A 23,768-nucleotide genomic window follows, 5' to 3' on the forward strand; every position below is an offset into this window, starting at 1 on the left:
AAACCTTCAATAGGCAGCCTAGAGAAGACACTAGTCTACAATGTAATTTTAACTAAATTAGCTCTTATTACAATATTAATCACTTAACTTAGCGAGAGCGTCCGTGCTGTCATGTATGTATCCAATCGCCACAACATACGTCATACAGCCAGCCTTTGGCAAAGGGCACATATTATTTTGACAACTGCGACGTAATATCTTAGCAAGATTCGAATGTAAGTAGTGGATTAGTGGTGAGAAGCGCGTGGGGTCTGGGCTGTGAGCTACCCGTAACAATAGTCTGAAATGATAATCGCGTTAAAAAAAGTTTAAATTGTAAACTTGAGAGAGGATATAAAAACATGAACAGTAGCACTGTACCAAAAGGTATAACATGTCATGTGACACTTATGTGACAATTGCTAAAGGATAACTAAGTAGTGTCATTGTGCTTTTAGATTTAATTTCAGAGGCTTTCAGTATTTTGCTGGAGAACACATGGTTTCAAAAAGTTTGACCAAGTGCTTCCATGACGTATTTTTGTGGCAGTAACATGACTGCAGTGGCTAAAGGAGAGACATATGGCATGTAATTTTTAGAAGTGTGTATTCAATGATGTGTTTAAGAACGAGTAATGTTCTATAGAGACAAGATTTTATTTTTCCGGAGATTCATGTTATAGTTTCCAACTTAACGCTTTCGAATCCATAACATGCCCCGCATATTCGTTAATCACTGTCTGATGACATGTGCTAAGAATGATCATTTAGTGAGCACTGACAGTAATTTTTAGTGTATGATCTTTTATGATTTGTTGTCCTTCGTTTTTCTTAAAACGCACCACTGAGTTAGCGCTTGCTGGTTTTGGAATGCCCGTGAAGGAATTAGTTGTTTGACGGCCCTAATTGCCAGATAATTTCCTCGTAATGTATTGAATAAGGTGACATCAGTCACAATTTGAACAAGTAATTTCACATTGTTAGCCCTTGTAGCTCCCTTATGCCATAAGATAAATTTTGTACCAGATATTTTTTCAGTGTCATGGGGAAAGTCTCTAGTCGTGAAGCTTAGTGGGTTTTGTGATAGTGCTTGTATTATAAGTTCCGTGATAGAGCAGGTTTTTTTGAAGTGCTATTCTCTCTCTCTCTCTCTCTCTCTCTCTCTCTGTCTGTGTGTGTGTGTGTGTGTGTGTGTGTGTGTGTGTGTGTGTGAAAATTGCATTTTGTGTTACTGAAAGTAGTGCTCTTGTAGATCCGTAGTATGTCTATATGATTTTTTTTCTCTTTTTAAATATAATTGAAATGATCTTTATTGTATTATGAATATTCTTTTCATTCCTGTGACGACAGAATGGATCCATTTTGTGTATAAAAAGTCGCATATAGACAATGTACAAGAGCTTTTTATTTGCATAGTGAGCCAGTTGTTTGATTACATAACTGTGTGTGACAGTGGAAACAGTGTCTTGATGGAGTTTCGTATCATTCTACATAAAGCACACTTGAATGTGCATGTCTAGTATTCTTTCATCTAAAATTACTTCCATATGTTCCCCTTTTTGTTTAATGTTGACTTCCTTGCATCTTCATCTGTTTGTTTATAAATAAAATGAACTAAGTACAATATACTGTGGCAGTTTCCTGGGAGCACAGGATTCTGAAGCCAGATGAGCAGGGACCTGTACAGATTGTACCCCTTGCCAACCTTAGCTAGCTGACAGTACAAGCATGCCATAGCAGTATAGCATTGCAGTACACATTCCTAATACAATGTTGATTCCAGTGAGTTGCTTGCCCTCTGTACAAGGAGACGACAGTGTGTCTGCCTAATGCGCATCTCTCTTAACATTATTTTAAATATGGTGACGGATGGTTGGTTGCCAGTTATGATCAATATGTGAACTAGTCACAGAAACTGGTTTCTTCGTTTTTTTGGTTTTATTGTGATGGCACAGAAAAATGTGATTTAATCACATCCTGGTTGTTGTCATAATATTCCTCATATAGAATTGTGGACCCACATCTTCATGTAATTTGAAATCAAATGCATCCACTCAACCATCCTCACTTTATATTGCTTACTGTCCACTCATCTTACCATTTTGTGGTGACTAGATTCTTTATTACTGTCACTGGGTTGGTGTATGGGGGGTGAAACTAAACAATGTTGTTGTTGGAGCCAGCTTCTTTGGGAAGGTTATCATCTTTCTCATTGAATTATGCATTATACTGAACTCATATCCACAGAAACTTTACTCTTTTATCCTTGCTACAAGATTCTTCCACCACCTGACGAATATTTGCGATGTATCTCTTTGAAGTGTTGTTCTGGTTATGGTTCTGAAGTGTTCTGATAACAAATTATTGAGTGTAATACAACACAACCTTCTAAGTTTCCTCCTATAATTTTGATGGTGTAGATAAGTATGTGAACCAACAATGTATTCTTTAAAGTTTGTTGTCATATGTTACATAGATGGTGTATGCAGTGATTTTGTTTTTATGTTTCAATTGTAGATGTCATTAGTGTGTTTTGTTTGCAATGGGTCATTTAGTTATAGTGAGTTGTGGCTTAGATTGCGTTGTTCCTTAGACTTCCTTGGATCTATTGGAAATAGTGATGCAGTGAGGGATGATAATGAGTTAGATTGCACGTTGAAGATAATAATAAAGCAGTTTCCTTTGACTAGTGGTGTCGAACAGATTCGTGTGTAGCATAGGTGTAAATGTAGCTGGAGTTCTAGGTTAGCTTGGAACTGGAAAGTACTATAGCATATTAATGTTTTTGAAGCAGCGAATGTAGTGACCCATTTTTTTACATTTTTCATTCCACTTTTAAGTTCCTGATAAAACGCTAATTTTCCCACTTTGATATGATATTTTCAAGTTACTGAATTTGAAAGTTGTTATTCGTCACTCATTACAACAGCGAACAAATGTAAAAGCACACAAAAATTTAACTCCAGAAATAGAATGAAACCAATGGGACAAACATGGGAAATAGTGCAGTTTTCGATGGAGACAAACTAAGTATATGACAATAAGAGTGATGAAATCATTTCAAAACAAATATTAACCCAAAAAACATACTCTCAGAATTTTCAACATTCATCCCAACCAGAAAATGTAAAAACAAAAAAGCCCTTGGCATCATCAATTTTGCTTGGCATATACACTGAGGTGACAAAAATCTTGGCCTACCTCCTAATACCATGTCAGACCTCATTTTGCGTGGTGTAGTGCAGCAGCTTGATATGGTGTGGGCTCAACAATTTATTGGACGTCCCCTGCAGAAATATGCCATGCCGCCTCGGTAGCAATAAATAATTGTGAAAGTCTTGCCAGTGCAAGATTTTGTGCACTAATTGAGCTCTCAGTTATATTCATAAATGTTTGATGGCATTCATGTCAGGCAATCTGGGTGGCCAAACCAGGTGCTCAAATTGTCCAGAATGTTCTTCAAACCAATCACCAACAATTGTGGCCCGGTGACATGGCTCATTGTCATCTATAAAAATTCCATTTTTTGGTTGGGAACAGGTAGCCAAACGTACAGAGGACCCAGTTCATTCATTGTAAATCCAGCCCACACCGTTATGAAGCCAACACCAGTTTGCATAGTGCCCTGTTGAAACTAGGGTCCATGGCTTCGGGGGACTGTGTCACACTCGAACCCTATCATCAGCTCTTAACTGCTGAAATTGGGACTTGTCTGACCAGGCCACAGTTTTGCAGTTATCTAGGGTCCAACTGATGCGGTCATTAGCTCAGGAGAGGCACTGCAGACAATATTGTGCTGGGCACTTGTGTCGGTTGTCTGCTGCTGTGGCCCATTAGTGCCAAATTTCACCACACTGCCATAATGGATATGTTCGTCGTATGTCCCACAATGATTTCTGTGGTTACTTCATGCAGTGTTGCTTGTCTGTTACCACTGACAACTCTATGCAAATGCCATTGCTCTCTGTCATTAAGTGATGGCCATTGGCGACTCTGTTGCCTATGGTGAGAGGTATTTGCCTGAAATTTGACATTCTCAACATACTCTTGACACTGTGGTTCATGGAATATTGAATTCCTTAACAGTTTCCGAAATGGAATGTCAAATGCATCTAGGCCTAGCTCGAACTACTATTTTCACATGAATCACCTGAGTACAAGTGACAGCTATGTCAATGCACTGCCCTATTATACCTTGTGTACACAATATTACCACCATCTGTATATGTGCATATTGCTATCCCTTGACTTTTGTCACCTCAGTGTATAGCTCAAAGAAAGGTGACAATACCAGTAAACTTCACACAACTCAAAGACCTGGTACTTCAAATATCACGTGACCGATATAACTCAAATGAAACCCTCAATACCAGGAGCCCACATGCAACACAAAAAAACAGTACTGCAAATTTCACTTGACGTACATAGCTTATACAAAGCCCTCGGTGCCATGAAAAATTCCGATACTGCAGATTTCACTTGACCTATATGGCAGCTAAAATGAAGCCCTCAGTACCAAAAACCAACACATGCAAACTGTCAAAACCATTATCCAAACCTTCACTTTCCCTACGTAAAATGAAGTTCACAATACAACAAACCAAAATTCACATAACTATATAAAAAATAACCTAACCAATGGTAGTAAACCAATATCCATGATACTTACCTACCAAAATCTAACAGACTTACCAAACACTAAAAAGAAAAACCCTGAAATTCATGAAAATTTGGATCACCATCTATTTCAATATATACATGCAACTCTAAACACACATGCCATACATACTACAAATAAACCATATACTTGTCAACCAAAGCAACTTTCAACACACATACTCTCACACACTCCTGTGTTTAAAAACAATACAAAATCATCCACAGTAAGTGCAAATAATTGTAGTTACTTGATTTTAAACAGAGACACCCACAGCAACAAGCAATGGCTGACTTGTAAATATCTCTCACGTATCCATGACAGACAAAAGAAGGAAGGGAATAATAAATCTCCCCCAACCTACTGCAATAATAATCACAAACACAAATCCATCAGTCACAATATGCAGAATTAAAGTAACTCACAAGCAATCTGGAACTAACTGTTTCATCAACCACCTGACATACTCAATTCACAGTGTCAAATGTCTCATTCTCATAACTGAGAAACAAACTTCGAAAATAAACATTGAGCTCAAGAGTGCCACCAAATGCCACAACAAACTGTGACCCAACTCAACAACACTGCACCAGTGTGACGTAGCGCAAGCCAACACAGTTACATTTTGGGTCAAAGTGTGGTGAAATTGCAACTTTCTGTGGACCTTTCAAGCCATTGCCACTCAGACCCTTCTTATTCTTGTCAAGGTTTCATTAGCTCTCTCTCTCTCTCTCTCTCTCTCTCTCTCTCTCTCTCTCTCTCTCTTAGTGACGACATCCATTGACAGTTTCTTGAGAATCCTATCTCCACCATGTTAGTGATGTCATTGGTGTACTGCATTGTGTAGCATTGTTTACTAATTTCACTTTGGGAACCATGGTGTAGGTATCCAATGAACTGCGCTAATTTTCTTCTTTGTGATTCAAAAAGACACAAATTAAGCTGATATCAGGCTGCTGGCCTACATATAATAAACTGGAATTGTTTCAGAGAGATGTTTATACTGGCACTTGAATGTTGGTAGTTTACTAAAAGAAAATATTTTTAGACAAAAATATAGTGCCGTGTAACTATTGTCTAAATAAGGATATTTATGCATAGTCTAATTGTTGTAGATGTTTAATGCATCTATTAATAACTAAGTTTGGTTAGTAGAAAAATTGTTGAAGTTAATTTCTATGTGCAGCAACATTTCTTTTTCTCCGAACAGCATACCATTTTTTTGTGTTGATCTCATAGCTCCCAAACCAATGACACAAGCAGACAGTAGTCCCTCAAATTTTTCCAAAAGTGTGTGGTTTGCCATATTATGTGAGGTACATTCTGGATGTTATTTATTATTGATGTTTTTGTCATTAACAAAGCTGGGGTATGTTCACCCCCACCAAAAAATCTATCATTAATCAAAATACATAAATGAGTTTATTACAAGTATATATTTAGTTCAAAAGTGTGGTATCTATCTCAGTTGTGATTCATATATCGTACCTATACACAATAATACATTACACAAAATTTGTCATCTTCAGTCATCCTATGATTCTGGATAACAAATCAGCTGTGAAATGAAATGAAATATTGTGTGGCTAGTGCTTCCCGACGGGTAGACCAGTCGCCTGGTGCAAGTCTTTTGAGTTGACGCCACTTCGGCGACTTGCACGTCGATGATGATGATGATGATGATGATGATGATGATGATGGGAATCGAACCTGGGCCCCGTTGCATGGCATTCTGTCGTGCTGACCACTCAGCTATTGGGGCGGATGGTTGTCAAATGGAATTACTGTAGAGTTGGTTGTTTTTATACTAGGGCAAATTTCAAAGAGGAGTCTTTTGACTCTAGCCATAGTTGAAGTCAGTATACTCTGTTTCTAACAGTGCCTGTCAGCGGTGTAGATGTAAAAGTCACTCATACCTTATGTATGTATTGTGGAGTTTGTACTTTCATTTCCAAGTCACTTACGTAAATGATACACAGTAATGTATTTAATGTAGTTCCTTATGGCAGTACCATATTGAAGATTCTCAATCCTGATTGATAATTCTTATATTTAATAAATATTTTACAGTTTGAGGTCACCATGTTAGACTTAATGAGGAACAACAGTGTGCAAGGTATTGACTGGATATGTAACTTGTGATAAGACTTCATCAGCAGAGAGTAATACTAGAAAGAAAAGGATATTCATTCAATGGGCTCACCAAATGTTGAAGAGAATATTGAGTGAAAGGAACAAGTAGTATAATTAGTCGGACAGTAATACACACCGATTATTTGTAAGTTTATCCAACTGTACCACCATTAAAACAACACTAATCAGTTCTCAACACTTTCTCTTGGAATTCCTGAAAATACTTGTGATGCTCATGCACTCTAAACTGACTGGTTAAAACTGTAGCACTACTCCTGTAAATGTCTTTGAATTCTGTCTTCAGACCATCTCTATGACAATACCAAAACCTACATGAACAGTATGCAGGAGTTGGACGGTTCTTCCTTTGCAGGTGCTGTGCACGTTCCCACAAGCTTTTGAACAACCCAGTCTTATGAATACTGCAAATAGTAGTTTCTGTACAAAACTTCCTGTCAGAATAAAACTGTGTGTCAGACCAGGACTTGAACTTGGGACGTTGCCTTTAACAGGTAGGTGCTCTGTCACCTGAGCTACCAAAGTGCAACTCAAGACCCATCCTCGCAGCTTTGTTTCTGCTGGTACCTCATCATCTACCTTACAAGTTTACAGAAGTATTCCTGAAAAACTGCCAGGAAGTTTTGTATGAGGCATACTCTGCTGCAGAATGAAAATTCATTCTGGAAACCACACTTAGGGTCAGTCTCAAACAATCTCATCATCAATGGGATCCTCCTTCCTTTCTTCAGTTGATTGGCCTTCAAGCTATCCATTGCAGGTATCCAGCAAATAAAAAGTTCAGACCACCCAGGTTTCCAATCTCTGTGTATAAAGGCCAACGAAAGGTACTGTATTTTTCTGGATACCAGACCACATGGGAATTTGGCGAAACTTATTAGCAGATGTAATAATACCATCTCAGGTAAACACTGTTGTCCAATTTGCCATCCCACAAAGGGTTGTCTCTCAACTGTTTACCTACAGTCATGTCAGCTTGATGAAGTGTTACTGGAAGTGATGGACAGTAAGCTGCAGTTGCTGAAGCTGACTTCTTCTGTGTACATGTCTATCTTCAGTCACTCAAGTGAGATGAGGTTTTACCAAACCAATTCCATTTTTGTATTGGTTTACACTGTAGTAAGAGTGTTGAAGTACTGCCAAAGACCTGTCTCCTTCCTTAAAAATGTGTTATTTGAAAGAAAATCAATCAAGAACATGGAATTAAAAAAATAGTTTTTGTGCACATTGATAATAATGCGAGCTGGATGTTGCATATTTCATATTTTCTCCAAATGTCCAATTTGTGGCATCTTGCTATGGGTAATATCAAATTTTAGAGATGAAAGTGATAGAAAGTTGGCCATTTTGCTGTTTTCCATTCCTTTCTGTTTTTATGTTATTGCATGGCAGCTTTTCAGTGAGTAAGGTACTGTCTGTGTTGTCTAGAAGTTAGTGTCACAGCCTACTGATGTGGAGAACCTGAGTTTGGTTCTGATTACCTCAGATTTTTCTTTGTTGGGAAGATATGGAACAGTGGCCATTCAGTCTTGTGAGACCAAATGAAAAGGTGATTGAATATATAACAGCTGAATTGACATGACAGTCACCAAAATTGCCTCAAAATGAAAGATTTTCACCAGTCTGGGAGCCACATGGCGATTACTTGCCTCTTCAGCCGGGGTCACTAAAATACGCTTCTATGGTGGTACTTGACTCGGAGGTTATTGGTTTTAACCCTGATTGGGTGAAAAAAATTTGATTGGCAGAGTGTAGACAGCAAAGGTAGGAGAAGTGGGGGGTATAAAATTTCTGCAAACGGATGTCCTGGTTTATATTCCAAACCTCTCCACAGTGTCTATGGATTGAGGGCACATGACTTTGTTGATAGTGGTGACATTAAGCTCACTAGCCCCATTGCTATTAACTTACATGAATGCAAAACATTTACACTTAAGACTCCTAGTACTCAAACTGCCCAAGTGCATCTACTAAAAAGGACTTATTTCATGCTATTATCCTCAAGAGCAGAGGGAGGGGAGAGGAATGAGGGAGTGAAAGGGGGGAGGGGGAGAGAATGTGTGTGTGTGTGTGTGTGTGTGTGTGTGTGTGTGTGTGTGTGTGTGTGTGTGTTTTTTAAATTGTTGATAATGCTGTAATATACAGAGTGAATTTGTTGAACTAGACTGCAAATTTGCTTTCAGACTGAATCATGTGTGTTTTTGAAATTGTATTCACTATGGTTATTATTTTTTCATCTACAGTTGCCACTCCTGGTTGGAATGATCCACCACAGCTTTCGTATGACCCATCAAGGCCTCAACAAACAGCATCAGGAAGAGCTAAACTGACAAAGAGGGTGGCATTCCCAATACAAGGAGCAGAGCAGACATCATCACAGAGAGTTCAGACAGTACTTCCTCCTTTGTCAGCTCCACCTGTTAGCTCTGTTACGTTGGACAAAAGTAAAGAAACTGAGGCTTGCAGGCCTGAAGAATTAAGTATTTCAAATGAACAGTGTTCAAAAGTGGTCAGAAACCTCTCTGAATGCCTGGACCGCAGTGGTTGTGACAGGGTTAGTTCACTTAGCTGTTATTGGGCTCCAAAAATAGGCTTAGTGTAACATTTATGATAGTGCTTATGGGTCATTGCTTTACAGTGCCAGCTTATATTTTTGTGTAATTATTTAGTCTATAAATGACAATACATCATTAGCTACGAATTTGAAGTGATGATTCTATTTAGTTCAGTGTTCTACTTTTATAAACCCGAATGAACATGTTAATTGAACAACCATCTTCAATCACGGGTGTGATTTTATTTCAGTTTATGATGCATTTTGAGCCCTGTGGGCTCATCTTGAGGTGTTTCAACAGTCTACATCAATGTATGTGCATTTATACACTTATGGATTATGTGACAGAGTGGATACATGGTTTTTAGCATAGTATGAGTAAACATGTTTATGTGCACATATATACATAAGTGTATAAATGCACATAAACATGTTTCCTAATACTGTGCTTCAAAACCATGTATCCATTACTGGAAACAGGAAGTTATTTTTCTATTTGTCTTAAGTTGTAAATGGATATTTACAATCTGCCTCTTTGTAATATACCATTGTAATCTTACCACGACCAGAATTAAACTAAATCTGAGATTTAAAAAAAAATTATATGGGCTGTTAAATCACCTGAAGATGAGTCGCCAGGTCTTGGAATTTATTGTGCACTGAAATAAAATCACGATTGTGGTTGAAGGCAGTTGTTCTTTATTTTATGAAAGTCACGGAAGAAATACTTAACAAAATACAGCTTACTGTTTTAATATAAGGTTCACTATTGTGGGGAAGAAGGATCTTAGTGTTGAGTTGAATAACTCATAAAGTTAAACGGGTTCAAATATTTTTTTATAATAGCTATATTTCTCCTACGCTCTTGTATTTGAATTTTCAACTTACCTGAAACAGTGTCAGAATTTCTTGAGCAAGTCAAAACATTTGAAGTTCTTCAATTCAGCCTCAAATTTAATTAAAGTATCTTTCATTTCATTAAAATTCTTCAATTTCCTTTAGTGATAAAAAACTTTTTAATTTTTTTATTTAAACAGTTAACTATAGCAACCAAATTTATTTTTAAATCAAAATGGGATACATAGATACTGTGAGCTGCAGTATTGGGATCTTAACATTGATTCATGCATTAATGTCAGCTTGAGTCCTAATGCATGTGACATCATAAATGTGCCTGTATTTATCCATTGTAATATGGTTATATAGTCTTTGATGCTAATAAGCTCATCTACGATGTACAGAATACATTGTTATTTATATGATTTTTATGTATGAATATATTAGTGTTGCAATGGTTGGACTCACTGTTCTGAGGATATTATGACTAAGACATTTCACAATAGAACTTCATTCTTGTAGTAAAACTTGATGCATGATGTATCACTGTTCTACAAATGAGCCATCTTTATGTACAGAACATAGTACAAATTGATGATTGCTAGCCACCTTCCACTGTAAATGTGGGTTTTCGTGTCGGGAGTCTCCGAAGACATGTTTGGCTTGCCTTCGATGCATCTTTTCATTTAAACAGAGAGGCTGCCTATTTAAGGGAATGTGATTCTGTCAAGAAAGAAAGGTATTCGGAAGGAAATGACTGTGGCCTATAGTAAGGGACCAACCCCAGCATTTGCCTAAACTGCAGATGGGAAACGACAGAAAACAACATTCACAGCTACTGGCTGATAAATTCCAACCACCAAGTCTCTAGAATCCAGGGATTGCTAGCTCAGCACCTCAAGGCACAGAGGTACCCCAGTTGTTGAAGAATATGAAAAAACTGGTTGTACGTTGTTTTCAAATAAAATAAAATGCATCACAGCAGAAGATCAAATTCTGATATTGCAAAATTATCCTTTGATTGTGGATGATTCATCAGTTGATAGTGCATGAATGCACACATTTTAAGATTTAATTGTCTAGGGAATTTGTGACCTCAGTTGTTAACAGTATTACAAGGGCATAAATGGACTTAGGATGAAGACGGAGTGGGAGATGCAGGATACAGTCAGCTCAGACAAATTAAAGTAGCTTCTTGAAAAAAATCTTTTAGAAATGAATGAACTATAGACTTTGTTGTCATCTCATACCCTTCTGTTCCCCACAAACACTTCCCCATCATTCCATATCAGAACCGGTTTTCATAATTGGGTACTTCCCAGATGACCAGATTTGGACGAATAATGACAGAATTTTGAGCCAATTTTTTAAAGAAATGAAACCATCACTTTTTGGACAATATTGTTGTTGATCAACGAGATTTTTAGGTGACACAGGCAAATCCAAGTGTGGTTATATGGTCTGATTTTGATGTAATGTTATTTGCAATGATGATTACCACTCCTGATTACCACTCCACTGCCTGAAATATTTTGACCCCTAAGTTCTAACAGTCTCCAAATGATGACTCCAGTGCTAACATTAAACTGTAACAGATGGGTGATTAGCCAATTATAGTCATGCGGACATATTTTTAACTTATCATAACACTAGCGGAAATATTAAAATCAGTTTTTCTTTTTCGTGTTACAATCTTATCTGTAATTAGAAACTATCAGAACAGCATAGAGCGCAAAAATAATAAATGGCAGCACATACATTAAATTAAACTGAAAGTAAGAACTGAAGAAGTGTGCAACTGCCTGCTGCACATCCTCATCTGAAAGGATTTATTGACCCTTCAAGGTGTATCTTAAGGGACTGAAGACATGATAATCGCACGAGGAGAGATCAGGACTAGAGGGGAGTGTGCTCCAATGTTTCCCACTTGAGTTAGTGTAACTTAAGCGTTAGAACATTTGCAGTGTGGGAATGTGCGTTATATGCTGCCCCATACACATTCTTCATTCTCTTGTGGATGCCTACCAGTATCTGTCCCTCACCAGCCAAGAAAAGAATAACAGCATGTTAATTGTATTTGGATGTGTTTGTCGAAAAGACACGAATGCCATACTAATCCCTTGCTGATATGTCAGTTCTTATATTCCTGTGTCGGCGTCATGCTACATTGCATATATGCCGCAGCAATGCCCCTGCACAGAAAATTTTTGATCGCCTCTTATATCCATCAATTTGATTATATGGCATCTAAGTCACGTGTAATTTCGTTTGGGTGATGGGGGGGTCCAGACCCCCTGGACCCCTCCTTTGGCTACGTCCTTGAGATAGTGCCCCACAATGATCTGAAACTCAGGGATATACTTTTAGGTTGTTTATTATTTCATATTTTATAAACACATTTTAAGGTAGTATTATATCATACTTTTGAGGAGTTTGACAATAACAAAATTTTTATCTGATGCTAAACTCTCTCCATCCTGTGCCAGAGTAAGACTGAGATGGCAATAATGAACATCAATTTTTATCCTGCTGTCATAGTCTGAATGCTGCCGTATACCACCTGTAACACGGTATTAATGACAGACTTCAGAAATAATTACACTGCTTTCCGAAAATGAAAGAAAAATTTTGAAGCAGTGGTAACTCAAGAAATAAATGCCATTAAAGTGGAATATATCACTAACACAGTAATACTATTCACAAAGACCACATGCTAGTCAGTGATGCTTAAGTTCCTTTGCATTCTCTGCATATATGAGGCAAGGGGAATAAGACAGTGACTTGAGCTGTGTCAATGATAGAAGACAGTCAACTAAGATGAAGTTGAGTCGTCATTTACCAGACAGACTGTAATTTGGGCTTTCGGCAGATTGGAGCCACAGCAAACCAAAATAGAGGTGGTTAAATGTTTGCTTTTGAGTTGCTGGTAGACTGTAGATGTGATTTGAAACCACAGATTCAGTGTCTTAGAAGTTTCAAGCGAGGCTCACTGTGTCAGAGTTCCTGGCAAGAATCTGGATACAAGCATTCCAACAGCTCAGCCCAAATTGGGATTTCTTCCTAGGGATTTATATAAAATACAGTAGTTTGTTGACAGCAGCTGTATTGAAACAGTGGTATCTCCAAACATCTGGAGACGTTGCCCATTCAGTCGTGAGGCATGTCGCCCAGCCCAACACCTCAGCAATCCTACAGTCAGCATCCTATCTCTACACCCCCAGGACACTCTCAACACTTTTGTGAGTACATGGGTGGTGAGCACGGTGCCCCAAGCCATCCTCTGACTGTATCTTTTCCCAGACTTGTCTACGACAGATTCCCTGCGGACAATGTAGCTTCGTCATAGGACATCTATTAAGGCTTTACAGGTTTTTGTTTCTTTATTTTACACCACCTATTTCAGTTAACTCATGTTTGATCTCCACATCTGGGTTTGCTCTCCACCTTTCAAAATTTGTACAGAATTGGGGGCCATGGGGAGAACGTCACCCAGTACCCAACATGGGAACCAGTCCACATGGGGGTTGTCAATTAACTGCATGGTGTTAGCTCCCTCTCCCCATCCGACTAAGCAGGGAATGCACTATTTATGCCCAAGGTGTTACCTCCTCACACATATTGAGGAGTGGGTGCCTGTTGGTTTGGGGGCACTGGGCAGTGTCTATTAAGCTAGGTGGCCATTGCTCTGTGCGGGTGATGTCTGTGGGGAGATCCCTTGTTTGGAGTAAGCAGTGTCAAGGCTGATGTCCAACACAGTGAAAAGACCAAAATTACCAGCTATTGGCCGTGAGGCTATGACTGTCTCTTCAGACAGACCAGAATTCTTCTGTGTAGATCATAACGAGCTTAAGAACTTTCCCTACTTGGCCACACCATGAGAGGAAAGCAAAATCGAACTAATTACAAAAACTTACTCCTCTTAGTTCCTGGTCGCATCTTTACTGATGGAGTGCCCTTTTGACCTACCAAGCCAGTGTTCTTTGTGGAAAACACTGAAAATATATTTGGAGAAATATCTTTCCTTATTAAATTATGAAATGGTTCTGTTTTAATTAAAACAGTGAATCCTATCTCTTATAAGAAATCTTGCTAATTTACATGTTACTGTAACACACTACAAGAACCTGAGTAATCAACAGGGTTTAATTTTTCAGTTGGACTTACCACTGCAGAAATTGAAGTAGTGAGGAGTCCACTTCACGTATCATGTACGTCGAGGCCAATCTGAGTATAAGGTTGACATAAGAGCAGTCATCCTCACTTTTGAGGGGGATGCAGTTCCTGAGAAACTGAAAACTGTGGTCTTTCATTGTGATTCGAAGCCATATTTCCTATCATCGATGCGGTGTTTTAAATGCCAATAGCGTGTGTTTCCCCAATGTGTGAACAACTTGATTCGTGGAGAGTTTGGTCAACCACTTCATCCGCCCTGCGGGTCTGAGGGTTACAAAAGGCCCGAGGTATTCCTGCCTGTCGTAAGAGGCGACTAAAAGGAGTCCTCGCCTTTTGGCTTTTATGTGATGGTCCCCGGTATGGTTTGACCTCCATTCTTCAAAATTTTCCCGAAGAGCGAGCCAATTGGGGAAGGGCATCTTACGTGGTGCGTCATGTCCATCTTGCATTGAGATCTTTAGCCAACTTTCTCGTTGTGGCATTGCGGTCCTGCTCATCCTTCATCTCTTGGGCGAGGACATCTTCTGGGGTGTGTTTTCCTCCACCCACTATGCAGTGTCGTTTTCTGCACCGACGATGACCATGGAATTCTTTGCACCTCGTATCCAGCACGGTAACCAGTCCATTGTGGTACCCTCTTGGTTGTAGCCCCCTGACTACACAGGGATCGCTCTCCTGATGACTGTGCCATTAACTCCCCACGTATGCCGGGTGGCCTTTGCTGTGGCTGGGTGGCGCCCATGGGGAGGGACCCTGGTCAGAACAGGTGGTATAAGGGCACATGACGCACAATGAAGCGTACCACGTCATCACTTGCCGGTGATCAAACTCCAGCAGTCTCTAAGCATTTGAAGTCTCAGTACAATTCAAGGAAGTATGATCATAAATCGTCCCCCTCCATGGCCACACCATGGGAGGAACGCCAGGCTATGGATGGCAGCAAACCTTATTCACCTCGGTACCTCACGTGTACGATAAGCAGGTTGCCACCGGTGCCTTCATCTTGGCGTTCGAGGGTGACACATTACCCGAGTAGGTCAAGGTGATGGTCTACCACTGTGATGTCAAGCCATATATCCCTCCCCCAATGTGGTACTTTCAGTGCGGGAAGTTTGGCCATAGGTCTTCCCGCTGTACTTCCAGCATCACATGTCAAGATTGTGGGTGTCCATCCCATCTCAATACTCCATATGCCTTGCCTCCCATCTGTGTCAACTGCGGAGAGCATCATTCCCCTTGCTCACCAGACTGCAGGATTTTACAGCGAGAAAGGAAAATCATGGAATACAAGACCCTGGACCAACTGACCTACATTTTGCCCAAGAGGAAATTTGAGCGCCTGTGGCTGTGACCTCCACTTATGCCTCCGCTACGAGAACAGTTGTACTCCCGTCAGTTCTGCAAGTTTCAGTCGGCTCTTGATGAGTGCTTCCCTCCCTGTTACTCCTGTTCCACGTACCTCAGGAGCACTGTCTCCCCAACCATCAGGGACACCAGCCCCTACTTCTCAGCCAGAGAAGCGTAAGTCTTCTTTGGCTCATCTCGCTAGCAGGGGGTCCTTTGGGTCACTCCCTTCCCAGGCTTCTGCTAGTGGGAAAGATGACACCCTCCAGTGGCTGAATTGCCAAAAAGCAGTTGGTCGAAGGGCTTCATGATCATCCTCAGTCTTGGAGACTGAATCAGTGAAGCCCTTCCAGCCAGAGAAACCCAAGGAACAGCGTGAGAAATTCAGAAAAAAGACCCCCAAGACCAAGGGAATTGCGGTGGCACCCGCCCCAACTCTGCCTACAAGTTCTGCATCTGAGGATGAGGTGAAGATTCTGGCATCCACTGAGGACCTAGCTCTTGTCAATCCCTCAGACACAATGGATATAGCCTGTTCAGGAAATAAGTCGGTGGCAGCAGGTGACCCTGAGGTGTAGACTGCCTCATAGAGTGTTTCATGCCTTCCCAGTCTCACGATCATGTTGTCCTCCAGTGGAATTGTGGCAGTTTTTTCCACCACCTGGCTGAGCTACGGCAACTGTTAAGCTTTACACTTGCTTTCTGCATTGCCCTCCAGGAAAGCTGGTTCCCGGCAATGTGGACCCCTGCCCTTCACAGTTGCTGGGGATATTGCAAGAACCATAGTGAATATAATAGTGTGTCAGGTGGAGTTTGTGTTTATGTCCTGAACTCAGTATGTAGTGAACCTGTTCCCCTTCAAACTCCTCTTGAAGGTGTGGCTGTCTGGAGGATACGGACGAGGCAGGAAATAACTGGCCGTGGTAGAGATGTCGAAAATTTACTGTCCCATCTCGGCCTCTGCCTCTTAAATACTGGGGTCGCCACACATTTCACTGTGGCTCATGGTAGTTACTTGGCCATTGATTTATCAGTTTGCAGCCCAGGACTTCTCCCATCTATCCACTGGAGAGCACATGATAACCTGTGTGGTAGTGACCACTTCGCGATCTCCTTGTCACTCCCTCAGCGTCATGCCCATGGACGCCTACCCAGATGGGTTTTAAACAAGGCAGACTGGATAGCTTTCACCTCTGCTGTCACTGTTGAATCCCCCCACCCGCCATTGTGGTGCCATTGATGTTGTGATTGAGAAGGTCACTACGACAGTTTCTGTGGCAGAAAATGCGCTCTCTAGGGCTCCCCCAGCAAAAGACAGGCCCTTGGTGGTCGCTGGAAGTCGTTTAGGCAATTAAAGTGTGTTGGTGAGCTCTGCAGTGACATAAGCACATAACAGAACCCTTACATAGAGCACCTAATAGCCTTTAAGCAGATCCGCACCCATGTTCAGCTGCTTATAAAACAACGGAAACAGGAGTGTTGGGAGAGGTACGTGTTGATCATTGGGTACCATACATCACCTTCCCAAGTCTGGACAAAGACCGGAGGTCTTTGTAGGTATCAGACCCCAGCAGGTGTCCCTGGCGTTAACATCAATGGCGTGCTCCCTACCGATGCAAACGGTATTGCGAGCACTTTCCTGAGCATTATGCTTGAGCCTCTGCGTCTGAGAACTACCACCCATCATTTCACACCCTCAAACGGTGGATGGAAAGGAAAGTCCTCACGCCACAGTGAACCATATAACTCCCCATTTACAGAGTGGGAGCTCCTCAGTGCCCTTGCACATAGCCTCGACACAGCTCCTGGGCTGGATTGGATCCACAGTCAGATGATAAAAGATCTCTAATCTCACTACAAGCGATATCTCCTTGTCATCTTCAACCGGATCTGGTGTGATGGTGTCTTTCCATCACATTGGCAGGAGAGCACCATCATTCCGGTGCTAAAACCGGGTAAAAATCAGCTTGATTTGGATAGCTATTGGCCCATCAGCCTCACCAACGCTCTCTGTAAGCTGCTGGAACGTATGGTGTGTCAGAGTTTTGGTTGGGTCCTGGGTCTCTCTACCACTGATAATCTTGTGTCCCTTGAGTCTGCCATCCGAACAGCCTTTTTCGGCGATGTCTTATCCTGGCCACATTGCATGAGTGGGGTCTCCGGGCCCTGCGCCTGATTTTTATACAAAACTTCCTGTTGCTCCATACTTTCAGTGTCCAAGTTGGTTCCTCCCATAGTTCCCCCTGTATTCAGGAGAATGGCGTTCTGCAGGGCTCCGTATTGAGTGTGTCTCTATTTTTAGTGGCCATTTACGGCCTAGCAGCAGCTGTAGGGCCGTCGGTCTCCTCTTCTCTGTATGCGGATGACTTCTGCATTTCGTATTGCTCCTCCAGTACTGGTGTTGCTGAGCAGCGCCTACAGGGAGCCATTCACAATGTGCAGTCATGGCCTATAGCCCACGTTTCCAGTTCTCAGCTGCGAAGTCATGTGTCCATGCACTTTTGTTGGCGTTGTATCATTCATCCAGAACCTGAACTTTGTCTTAATGACGATCCGCTCACTGTAGTGGAGATGTATCAGTTCTTACAAGGGAACCTCCCCATCGCACCCCCCTCAGATTTAGTTATAACTTGGCACAGTGGATAGGCCTTGATAAACCGAACACAGATCAATTGAGAAAACGGGAAGAAGTTGTGTGGAACTGTGAAAAAATAAGCAAAATATACAAACTGAGTATAGGAGTCTGGTTTATGGTTCGGTGGCACCCTCAGTATTGCATTTACTCGACCCAGTGCACCACTGTGGTGTTTGCCTAGCAACTGGAGCTTTTAAAACGAGTCCGGTGACCAGTGTCCTGGTGGTGGCCGGAGTCTCTCCATTGTGGATCCAACATGCACAACTGCTCGCCAGTTATGTTGCACATATTCGTAGTTCCCCGAGCATCTAAATTACCGTCTCCTTTTGCCACCGATGGTAGTTCATCTCCCGCATCCGCAGCCCAGGTCAGGGCTCATGATTGCAGTTTGCGTGCAGTCCCTTCTCTCTGAACTGGAGTCCTTCTCTTTATCACCTCTATTTGAGGTCCATTCACGTACACCTCCATGGTGTAAACCTCGGCCGAAGCTTTGCCTGGACCTTTTGCATGGCCCTAAGGACTCTGTTAACCCCTCCACTCTCTGCTGTCACTACCTCTCGATTCTTGACGTGTTCCGGGGCTCTGAAGTTGTTTACACTGAAGGCTTAATGGCTGATGGTAATATTGACTTCGCCTATGTCCATAGAGGCCATATTGAACAGCATTCCTTGCCCACTGGCTGCGGTGTATTCACTGCAGAGCTTGTGGCCATATCTCATTCACTTCAGTACATCTGTTCCTGTTCTGGTGATTAGTTTCTTCTCTGTTCTGACTCTGAGCAGCTTACAAGCTATCGACCAGTGCTACCCTTGCCATCCTTTGGTAGCAAGCATCCAGGAGTCCATCTCTGCCCTGGAATGGTCCAATCATTCAATGGTGTTTGTGTGGACCCCAGGGCACGTCGGAGTCCCAGGCAATCAACTTGCTGACAGGCTGGTCAAACAGGCTACGTGGAAACTTCTCCTGGAGGTGGGCATCTCTGACACTGACCTGCGTTCTGCCTTACGCCAAAGGGTTTTTATGCGTTGGGAGACGGAGTGGCATAACACTATGCACAACAAACTGCATGTCATTAGGAGACTGTGGATGTGTGGAAGTCTTCCCTGGGGGCTTCTCGCAGTGAATCAGTTGTTCTTTGTCAGCTCTGCATTGGTCATACAAGGCTCACACCTGGTTACCTTCACCATCACAAGGACCCACCTTAGCGTCGCTGTGGCTCCCAATTGACAGTTGTCCACCTCTTGCTGGACTAGAGCTTTTAGGGTGGAGGTTTTAATGTGTTGCAGAGTGGCTAGCTTCTCCTTTTTTATTTTCATGGTCAGCCAGCCATGGCAATCTGCTTTCTTGTTTTTACTCTCTTCTCCCTGTTCCTTGCATGTCTCTGTGGTTTTCTTTTCCTGATTTGTCTATTGTAGTGTTTGTTGTCCTGCGGTTCTTCTGGTTCTTCCTTTCTCCTGTTATTGTGCCATATGTCTTCTTTGTTTTCTTTTTTCCTTGGGTAATTGTTCTACTGGGAACAAAGGACCAATGACCTAGCAGTTTGCTCCCCCCCCCCCCCCCTTTTAAACCAACCAAACAGTTCATGAAAGCTCACTATGTGAGCTACCACAATTCTGTGTCGCCCTCACGGGCTCAGCATTCATTTGCTGGGTACAGGTTTGGCGGCACTGGGATTCCAGAGTTGTGGAGTGGTAAGCGCCGACAGTCCCCTGTCACTGTAAGCCCTGGGCATGCTTCAGCGACCACCATCCAGTGCAGCAGTCGAACATTGTGTGTGTCAGGGAACAGGGATCAGTCTCAAGGTGTGCTGTGCGCTGATGGGATGCGTGGCTGTTGAGGTGGAACAGTCATTAGCAGGAAACCTCTGGGGAACCTGCCACACCTCAGCTGTATGAGGCTTACCCAGGCACACGAGGCTCTGTCTGAGTGGACCCTTATTTCCCTAGCTGCTTGTCGGACTGAGAGGGAACCCTCGAAATCATCTTCTCCTCCTCCCAGTGGGACAGGTGTACCACCTGGGAGTATTCACACCCACTCATCAAAAAGGATGAGGGAGGCAAGTCGTCCTGGTAATAAGAATACTTTGGGCTGCAGTAACAAGGCTCATGGAGTCGTGAATAACAGCTTGTTTCTGGTGGTAAAGAGGAAGGAGGGGACATTTTAAAAAGTGTCCCCCTTTTATATCCATAAGGGTTTGGAAGGCCGTGCTGGAACATTAAAATCTATAAAATGATTGCATAATCGCTCATTATTGGTTGAAAGTAACAGGTCAAAGCAGGTAAAACTTATTAAGAAATCACAGACACTGTTGAGCTGTGCACACTTCTTTCAACTCCAGTAAGGGTGTTGTCACGTTCCAAGGTGTCATGGACATAGCAGAACTGAAGCAAGAATGGTTCATTGTCACATTCAATTCTCCAATACTGCCTGAACGTCTTAGACTTAATGTTCGACCTTACATTTCAAACCCTATGCGATGCTATAAATGTCAGCATTTCAGCCATACAACCATGAGTTGTGGAGGTGAAACGATCTGCGGGAACTGCAGAAAAGCCACTCATGATGCCAGGACTGACTGTCCGTCTCCAGCAATCAGCCTCAACTGCTCTGGGAACCACTCAGTTTGGAGCCGAGACTGCCCTGTTTTTGCTGAAGAACGTAAAATACACGAGGTAAAAGTGACGAAGCAGATCCCCTACGTCGAAGCCAAAAAAGAATATAAGGCGATGAAACCCCCATCTTTGCCACCTCATATTGTTCCATGGTGCAGGAACCTATTCCCAAGGCAGACACTTTGACACAGATGACGCCTAGTGTGCCTGTAGCCACGACAAGCATCTGTACTAGCACATCTACATGTCAAGGAAAAAAGAGTAAGGGCAAAGCAATCCAGGCAGCTGTACCAGGAACAGCAGTCCCACAGCAAGCATCCAGAAGGTGCAAGAAAAACAGAGTTCCTCTCAACGCCCCCTTTCCCCCTCATCCTCGAAGGGATAGGGTGCAGGGAAAGGCTTACGACATTCAGGTCAAAAGCTGTCGCAAGTGCCCTGAGACGTCATTCTTTCCTGTCTCACTGATGGGGAGAACATCTCCACTCCCTCACTCTACGGGTGCTTCAGCTTCCCAGTGCAAAGGTAGGGGTAAGGTAAAACTGCACTGATGATATGGCTTCCATCACACCCCTTGTGCTTTTGATTACAAGAAACTCATTTTAAGGATATAGATGTCCCTGTGCTGCAGGGATATACACTATACTGCAAGGATGACCAATTGGGGGAAAGGCCAAGGGAGGTGTTGCAGTGTTTGTCACTAATGCGCACCACTCTTCTTCTCTCCCCTCGGCTACTGCCCTGCAAGCAGTTGCAGTTCAAATTCAGCGTGTTGAAGGATCACTGTTCGGTCACTGTATTTACTTCTGCAAGATGCAATATACTCTGAGGCTCTCCCGGATCTTATTTCACAACTCCCGTGACCAGTCCTCCTCCTGGGAGACTTCAATGCCCATCATGTTGTGTGGGGCTTGACCAATATGTGCCCTCGGGGTCGGGTTTTGGAGGGCCTCATTACGTCTCACGAGCTGTGCATCCTCAACACAGGTACTCGCAAACATTTCTCTACTGCTGCTGGGTCATTGTCAGCCATCAACCCCTCTTTCTGTTCTCCTGCCCTCGCTGACTGTTCAGAGAGAGGTCATTGACGAACTTCATTCCAGTGACCACTTCCCAATCCCCCTTCACCTCCTAAATAGCTCATCATGTGACGTTAAGCCACTGAAGCGGATGGTCAGCGGGGCTAACTGGATGCATTCCAGCCAGCTGGCTGTGTTCAAACACTGCAACAGCATCCAAGGATGGGTGGACCACATCACACGAGTGATCCATTGTGCCGCTGACCTCTTCATGCCACAGTCCTCAGGTCATCCTATGAGACAACCAGTATCTTGGTGGACAGATGAGTGCCGTTCCGCGATGCAGGAAAGGCATGCGTCTCTTAGACATTTTAAATGCTGGCCAACATAAGACAACTTTAGGGCCTTACAAGTCACGAAGGCCAAGGCTCTAATTAAGAAGAGTAAGAAAAGGTCATGGCCAGTGTTCCTCGACTCCATCAATCGTTCCACTTCTATAAAAGTATGGGAACCCATCTGGAGGACTTCCGGTAAACACAGCCGTTTACTGATAGCAGCAGTGCTGAAACAGGGGTGCCTCCAAACAACACCCAAGCACATTGCTCAGATGCTGGCCAAGCATTTTGCACAGACTACTGCCAATACAAGCCTGGATCCAGCATTTCGTCGCTACTGTGTGGCTATGGAGAGGAAAAAGTTGAACTTCAGGTCCAACAGTTTTGAGGCCTACAACTCCCCTTTCTCTATGTGGGAGCTCAAATTGGCATTGACTGAGATTCATGACAGTGCACCTGGTCACGACCAAATCCGGTACTGCATGCTTCAACATTTGCTAGCAGCATCAAAGGAAATTCTCTTCGAATGTTGTAATCTAATATGGCAGCCAGGCAACTTCCCAACTCGAGGGACGCAATTCTGATCCCTCTCCTCAAACCGGGAAAGGACTGCACGTGTCCCAGTAGTTACCGGAGTATCGCCTTAACGAGCTGTGTAGGAAAGACCATGGGGCGAATGGTTAGCCATCGTCTGGTCTGGTTGTTAGGAACCAAGCAAATCCTTAGCCGCTATCAGTGTGGATTCCGAAGATTTCAGTCCACTGTCGACAATCTGACCCTTCTAGCTTTGATATAAGTAAGACATACGGTACTACTTTCAGATACTGTATTCTCACACAACTGTATCAATAGGGCTTTCGTGGCCACCTCCCCATCTTCATTCGGTCTTTCCTGCCTCAGTTGGTAATTTGAACATGAGAATGGTGTTCCTCAGGGCAGTGTTTTAAGTGTTACCCTGTTTGACATAGCCACCAACAGCATCACATCTACGGTAAGGAATCCTGTATAGTGCTCCTTATTTGTAGACAATTTTGCTGTTTTCTGTTGCTCCTCCAGTGGTGCGTGTGTGCGTGTGTGTGGGCGCGAGCGCGCGCGCGCGTGTGTGTGTGTGTGTGTGTGTGTGTGTGTGTGTGTGTGTGTGTGTGTGTGTGGGCGTGCGCGCATTTTAATCATTCTTGTTGTCTTATTACTTTGCCTGCCTTGAATATGGGGGACACCATCCTACATTTTAGACACACACAATGGTTTATGTGCCTCATGTCTGACTCCTGATTGTCATGGTTGCCACATCTGCAAGACCTGAAAGCCAGAACCCTGAAGGCACTGAACATCATCAAGTACCTTAGCCACAGGTCTTGGAGCGGACAGGGCCCGTCTCCTTCAATTTCATTGGGCTTTTGACCGTTTGTGGCTTGAATACGTGTGCACGGGGTACGGGCCAGCGAGGCCCTCTTACTTGCGGATCATTGATGCTGT

The 23,768-nt window shown here is 42.7% G+C and overlaps 1 protein-coding gene across 2 annotated transcripts in view; it reads left to right on the forward strand.

Moving 5' to 3' along the window:
- The first annotated feature begins 221 nt into the window (after positions 1 to 221).
- LOC124721737 (steroid receptor RNA activator 1) overlaps positions 222 to 23,768 on the forward strand; it is a 50,322-nt gene continuing 26,775 nt past the window's right edge. Inside the window, exons 1-2 of one of the 2 annotated variants that reach the window (XM_047246839.1) lie at positions 222 to 366; positions 9,030 to 9,340. In XM_047246839.1, the coding sequence (XP_047102795.1) occupies positions 342 to 366; positions 9,030 to 9,340 (336 nt within the window). In that variant the 5' untranslated portion in view covers positions 222 to 341. Of the gene's footprint in view, positions 367 to 419; positions 564 to 9,029; positions 9,341 to 23,768 lie in introns of those variants that run through there. The other variant, XM_047246838.1, reaches the window with a different exon arrangement.

Source organism: Schistocerca piceifrons, chromosome X (genome assembly GCF_021461385.2).
Source record: "Schistocerca piceifrons isolate TAMUIC-IGC-003096 chromosome X, iqSchPice1.1, whole genome shotgun sequence".
In the NCBI taxonomy this organism is placed as follows: domain Eukaryota; kingdom Metazoa; phylum Arthropoda; class Insecta; order Orthoptera; family Acrididae; genus Schistocerca; species Schistocerca piceifrons.